The sequence below is a fragment of the Neopsephotus bourkii genome, unplaced genomic scaffold (assembly GCF_033783945.1).
Source record: "Neopsephotus bourkii isolate Nb327-2 ecotype Australia unplaced genomic scaffold, CSIRO-AGI_Nbou_v1 NB_309, whole genome shotgun sequence".
Classification (NCBI taxonomy): Eukaryota; Metazoa; Chordata; class Aves; order Psittaciformes; family Psittacidae; genus Neopsephotus; species Neopsephotus bourkii.
In genome coordinates this window covers 639,049-645,363 of record NW_026900817.1, presented here as the reverse complement: position 1 = coordinate 645,363, position 6,315 = coordinate 639,049, and the positions used below count along the sequence as shown (strand labels likewise).

At 49.9% G+C, this 6,315-nt stretch overlaps 1 protein-coding gene across 1 annotated transcript; it reads right to left on the bottom strand.

Moving 5' to 3' along the window:
* Positions 1 to 1,004: 1,004 nt before the first annotated feature.
* LOC133208935 (keratin, type II cytoskeletal 5-like) lies at positions 1,005 to 6,315 on the bottom strand. The gene is made up of 9 exons (XM_061347208.1): positions 5,418 to 6,315; positions 4,309 to 4,529; positions 3,681 to 3,741; positions 3,089 to 3,184; positions 2,803 to 2,967; positions 2,565 to 2,690; positions 2,023 to 2,243; positions 1,895 to 1,929; positions 1,005 to 1,652 (listed from the first exon to the last, which is right to left on the bottom strand). The coding sequence occupies exons 1-9, from the start codon at positions 6,171 to 6,173 to the stop codon at positions 1,204 to 1,206; spliced, it is 2,130 nt and encodes a 709-aa protein (XP_061203192.1). The 5' UTR covers positions 6,174 to 6,315; the 3' UTR covers positions 1,005 to 1,203.

Below are 6,315 nucleotides of genomic sequence, written 5' to 3'. Positions count from 1 at the left end.
GCATGGGCCTTCAAGGCTTTCACCTTAACTGGTGTTACCAGGACAGTGGGGAGCTCAGTGAGACTTGGGCTGTTGGATGATTCTGGCATTTTTTAAGCCTTTCCAACAATATCCTCAGGACAGCAACTCAATTTAGCTGCAAACACAGATCTGGCTTTTGGAGAACTCCCTGCCTCAGTTATTACTTAGAATGAAAGAATCCTATCATTTAGAGAACAAGCCCTTTTCCATACATTGTGGATCAGTCAATGGTGGCTCCTCTGACCGAGATTATGTGTAAGGTGCCACTAAGGGCAAACTTTCACTTAAGAGAAAGGACAGGAATGGGAGAGTAGCTGGGGCTTCCTTTTGTACAAGCTCATTGCAAGTTAAATCCACATTCCTGTGGGTGGTACTTCTTAGATGGAGGTATCTCAGTTTGCTTTCCTAATGTTGTTCTCTGAACCACTGGCTGGGCTCGTGTGCCTGACTTCACAGAGCTGCAACGCTCAGCACATCTGGAAGACACATGTTTTTCAAAGCTCATCTGGGGATGGGGAAAAGAGGGATTTTCCATCGCACTCGGCTGACTCAGAAGTGGCTCCTAAGGGGCTCTGTGCTCCCACAATAAGGGATGTTTTAAGATGGGCCCCATGCTTGCAAGCCACTGCCTGGGATCTTTCAGTAACCTCCTGGGGTATTTCTACATAGCAGAAAAATAACCCACGTCTCTGATGAAGACGAGTTGCTTAACTTGAAGGACTGAGTTTGGTTCATCCCAGCAGTGAAGGCAAAGCAGGCTGAACTGAAGCCAAGTTCCCAGCCCATCCCTGGGCTTCTGTGGGCCAGAACTGAGCTAAAACCCCAACTTACTGCATCTTCGCTGCTATTTGATCTGTCTTAGCTGATGGCTGTCAGCTAGCCACAATGACAAACAAGCTGCTCAGCCTCATTAAAAGAAAACAAGCAAAAAAGAACCCCAATTCCCCATTCAGAAGATCACTTAGGCCCGTGGTTTCTTTTAATCTTGTTTCAGGTGCTTTAAGACATCTGGTTCATGTGTGTGGTGCTGCTTTTCCTCAATTGTGATCCAAATGCAGAGGAACTACGGTGTAAGGAGCCAGGACAGGGTTGTGTGGAGGGGTGGTGGTGGTCAGGAGTGATACAGGAGTAATGCAGGAGTGATGTGGGAGTTGTGCTTTTGGGGAGGGGCTGGAGCTGGTTTTATTCGGGCTCTGTAGCATTCTTCAGGCTTTGACTTTTTATGCTCTTTTTGCTGGAGGAGGTTTTAGAGACGATTTTCACTCCTGGGTTGGAGCCTTTTGCACTTCCAGAACTGAAATTCCCTCCGCTGGTGCTCAGAGCGATGCCGCCACCTCCTCCATAGCCAAGACCACTTGCAATGCTGAGACCACTGCCTCCTCCTAATCCGCCTCCGAGGCCACCACCACCCCCAAGTCCAAGTCCTCCTCCACTTCCGAAGCCGTAGCCTCCACCGCCACCTCCTCCGAGACCAAAACCGCTTCCACCGCCTCCTCCAAGACCAAAACCGCTTCCGCCGCCTCCTCCAAGACCAAAACCGCTTCCACCGCCTCCTCCACTTAGGCTCAGTCCACCAAATCCTCCTCCTAACCCAGCTCCACCAGCCATGCCAGAGCTGGAGCTGATGACGGCTGCAAGAAAAAGCAATGAGAGGGTTGGACATGTGTTTGGCAGACACCCAGTTCCTGAAAACACCATCCTCAGGACTTCAACCCACAGGACTTGAACCCAACTTATCTTTTCTCTGCAAGACACTAATGCTGGCGGGAGGGCTCTGGATGTGTTATATGGGGCAAAACCTCCCTATCCCCAAGGTTGCTCACAGTCTCTGCTCCCAGCTGGCCCAAAGCAAGATAAGCACTGCGATACTTACAGTAGCTGATGGGGTTGAGTCCTTCTCCACTCAGCCTGTTGGGAGCAGATAAAGGGGAGGTAAGAGTAAAGTAAAGGAGAGAGGCAAAGCAACCATCACTATTAGTCCTGCAGGAAACTTGTTCTTACCTGCTCTCCTCTCCCTCCAGCAGCTTCCTGTAGGTCGCAATCTCAATGTCCAGGGCCAGCTTGATGTTCATGAGCTCCTGGTACTCACGGAGCTGCCGGGCCATGTCAGCTTTAGCTTTCTGCAGAGCATCTTCCAGGTCAATCATCTTTGCCTTGGCATCTTTGAGGGCCAGCTCCCCACGCTCCTCAGAGTCTCCAATGGCTGTCTGCAGGGTGGCACACTGCAAGAGAAGGGATTGGGACTCCTAAACGCTGCTTTGCTTTTTGGGTAAGGAAAAAAAGCTGCTCTGGATGGGTGTTAGCGAGAAAAGTGGTGACTGGGGTCATTAACCCATAGCTAACATTACTGGAGTTGAAATGCCAGCCTGGCAAGAAAGATTGAATAGATGTCATAGCATGGTACCCTTTCCAGGAGAGAATTCAACATGTTTAATGAGATACGTCATACTCTGTGGCTGCTAAAGTTCCTGATCAGCAAAGCAGAGCTGTGGTGCTAAGGGACCAGAGGATGGGGCTCCCCAAGCTCCATTTGCCATTCCTACCTGGTTCCTCGTGTTCTCTATCTCTGACCGGATCCTCTGGATCAGCCGGTTGAGCTCAGAGATTTCCCCCTTTGTGTTGCGCAGGTCATCCCCGTGCTTCCCAGCTGTGGCCTGCAGCTCCTCGAACTGGGGTGCAGAGGGAAGAGTAAACCACTTGGACAAGATACGGCCCAAAGAGCCAAGGGACAGCAGTGATGTTCCCCAGAAATGCATCCGTGGCATCTGTGGGTCTGTTCACCTTGGTTTGGTACCAAGCCTCTGCCTCGGCACGGCTCCGGTTAGCAATGTCTTCATACTGAGCTTTGACTTCAGCTATGATGCTGCTGAGGTCCAGGTCCCGGTTGTTGTCCATTGACAGGATGACGGCGGTGTCGGACACTTGTGCACTGAGCTGAGCCAGCTCCTGCAAGGAAGCACAGGGGATCCCGGCCAGCTGCACTTACCTTTGCCATTGCCGTGAATGGTGGCAGTCCCTGTCCAAAGGTGACAACAGGACAGAAATCAGGGGGGGAGGGTATCTGTACCGCATCATAGAGGGCTCGGAGGAAACTGAGTTCATCGTTCAGAGCATCCACCTTGGCCTCCAGCTCCACCTTATTCATATAAGCAGCATCTACATCCTAGAAAAGAGTAGCCATGGGAACATCTGCAGAACCTGGTGCCTCTTCTGTAGCTCAGCCAAAAATTGGCCAAGCTAGGACATGAGGCCTGGTCTTCTACTGGTGCTGCCAGCCAAGCTCTACCTGGCACAACCCCCTGGCAAAGCACCCAGAGAACACCTCTTGGCCAAAAGAAGCTCTGTGTGTAACGTTGTGAATGGATCAGGCAGGGGATGCAGCCCTTTGGTTTCGGTACCCACACTAGTGACCATCTTTGTTTTATGTGATCTGTTTTGCCCAGGCAACCATGTGTGTATGTTGTGGGACAGGAGTGGGACAAGAATTTACTTCCATCCTCCAAGCCCCTCCACTCCTTTCTCCCAAAACCCCAATCCAAATGACAGCTTCTAAAGGATGAGGATGCAGCTCCATGAGATCTCCCATCCTAAAGGACGTTCCCAGCCTGTGCAACAGTTAAGGTTAGATCAGCATCCCTAACACCTCCTGTCTCACCCACCTTCTTCAGCACCACAAATTCATTCTCCGCTGCTGTGCGTCGGTTGATTTCCTCTTCATACCTGCAGGGATAAAGGGAAAGACATGATGGATCATACCTTGGTAAGCAGAAAAGCTGCACAGGTCGGATGGAGGGTTATCTATTCTGGGAATGATGCTTCCAAATCAACCTCCTGGAAACTGCCCCGCTCAAATCCAATTTCCCCAAGGGTTGAAAAGGCATTTTGACATAATGCAGATGGAACAAGGAGGGTAAAGCTGGTTTAGATGATTTTCCTTTACAAGTGTCATCACGTGTTGTTGTGTTCTGGCTGAGATTCCAATTGGAAAAACGATGATGGACAGATAACCTTTCTGTTGCTAAGGAAGACGACAGGGGTTCTGCAGAGAGAGACCTCACAGGAGTGGTATTCAGAGGAGGGTTAGATACTGTGTTAGGGGATAGAGCACAGAATGGAGATCCTTTTTACCCCCTTTCCTGTAGAAAGTTTGATGACTCTCTCAGGCTGATGTTTGACCTTCAGAAAGTGAAATTTAAGTGAATTAATCCTACTGCCTAATGCTCAGCTGAACCGTTTGCATCCCATTTCACCCCAGCGTGCCTGGATGTGCTGCTAACAGGCACTCACTTGTTCTTGAAATCCTCCACGAGGTCTTGCATGTTCTTCAGCTCCCCGTCCATGCGGCCTCTCTCGTTGAGCAGGGTGGCCAGCTGCCGTTTCAGGTTGTTGATGTAAGCCTCGAAGAGTGGGTCCAGGCTGCTTTTGCCTGAGCTGTTTTTTTGACCCTGGTCCTGCAGGAGGGTCCACTTGGTCTCAAGCACCTTGTTCTGCTGCTCCAGGAAGCGAACCTGAGCATTGGGAAGCAGAAGAGGCTTAGCAGAGGATACCTGTGAGCATGCTGATGGCCAGGAATCAGTAACTGGGACTGATGCATGGCAACACCCAAGGAAATCCCACACTAAGAGTGTTAAATCCAGCTATGAATATCCTCTGGATTATCTGGGGCTGTGTTACCCCATCCAGTAGTTAAGCAAATCTTAGGGTTAGGATTAGGACTAGGGTTAAAAGTTATGGTTACAGTTATGGTTAGGGTTGGGATTCAGACTCAGTGGCCAATTCTCTTTAGAGACAGTGTAATTTGGCAAGCCAATGAGCAGTCATTAGAAAATGTGGGTTCAGCTCTTTCAGCACTTGCTTTCTTCAACTTCCTTTGTTTTTTTCTGTCTTTGTAAGAGATATTCATCTTCCTTCATTAAAGCTAAGATCTGAGTACTACAGGTTAAAAGACAAGTACGTAATTGCCTTTCCTTTTGCTCATATATAGTACATATTTACAGGAGTCAAAGCCAAGGAGGGACTTAAGTTGAGTCAATTTGAAAAGGACTTTAGCTTGCAGGCAATAAAGCAATGAGGACTAACACATCTGCTGCGATTCTCCACAGAGGGAGCTGGGTTAAGCAGCTAGATCGGGACCTGAAACTGGCTTGTTCCATTTGGCCAAATATATCCTATTTCTCAGGTAAAAACCCTGGATCTCATCCTCTTCTTACTGGTTTCTGGTCTAGTTTTCTGCCTTGTAACTGTTCAGAAGAACGTTCTTTTTGAGTGCTTTAATGAAGACCTGCAGGATAGGAAACATGCAGCAGACTGTAGATCTATGAAGTTGTACTTTGGTAGCTACAAGGCTGTCTCGCTCCCTCTCTATCACCATTCCACAGCATTTGATGAAGGCTCACCTTGTCGATGAAAGAAGCGAACTTGTTGTTGAGGGTCTTGATTTGCTCCCTCTCATCTTTTCGCACCTGGTGGATGTTTGGGTCTATCTCCAGGTTCAGTGGCGCCAGGAGGTTCTGGTTGACAGTCACTTCTTGGATTGTACCAATTCCAGGTGGGCCACCACCAAATCCCATTGGGTTCCTGCCACCACCCAGCCCTCCACTGAACCCTCCCAGACCCCCTACTCCACTAAAGCCAAACCCTCCACCACCTCCGGGTCCACCACCAAAGCTAAACCCACCAGCACCTCCACCAAAGCCATATCCACCACCTCCACCACCAAGCCCAAGCCCAAGACTACCACCAGCTCCCAGGCCAGAGCCACCACCAGCTCCACTCCCGAAGGCAGCTCGGTAGCTGCTTCCAACACCAATGGATATTCTCTTGCTACCACCAAGGTTGTAGAGGCTTCTGCTGCCAAACCCACCACCACCACCGCCACCTCCTCCAATGAGCCTTCCAAAACCACCTCCACCTCCTCCAGATCGTGCCACAGACATGGAGCTAAAGCCAGCCCTGTTGCTGCTTGGAATAATAGCTGAGGCAGTGCTGTAAGATCTGCCTCCACCTCCAGCTCTCATGCTGTAAGTTTGCCGATTCATGGCGGCAGGAGATAACACTGGCAGTGCTGAGAAGCAGCAGAGAATGCAGCTCTCTGACGGGAGGGCGTGCAGGATGCCCTTTTTATCCCTGTGGGGATCTGGGCTTGGTTGCATGGAAGTCCAGTAATCAATTTGTTGCCTTCATGGTTTTGACGTGCCAGGCAGCCAGCTGTCTCCATGAGACTCGTTAAACCCTGACTGCACTCAAACACACCTCTTGGAACTGCTGTGAATCTGCTCAGCTAGAAGAGTTAGA

What these genes read in the sequence shown, in the direction of transcription:
- LOC133208935 (XM_061347208.1), bottom strand. Translation starts at nt 6,173, where the DNA reads ATGCAACCAAGCCCAGATCCCCACAGGGATAAAAAGGGCATCCTGCAC. An exon ending in TCGCTTCTTTCATCGACAAG is followed by an intron (nt 4,530 to 5,417) that starts GTGAGCCTTCAT and finishes CCCAATGCTCAG; the next exon opens with GTTCGCTTCCTGGAGCAGCA. An exon ending in AGGCTTGGTACCAAACCAAG is followed by an intron (nt 2,691 to 2,802) that starts GTGAACAGACCC and finishes TCTGCACCCCAG; the next exon opens with TTCGAGGAGCTGCAGGCCAC.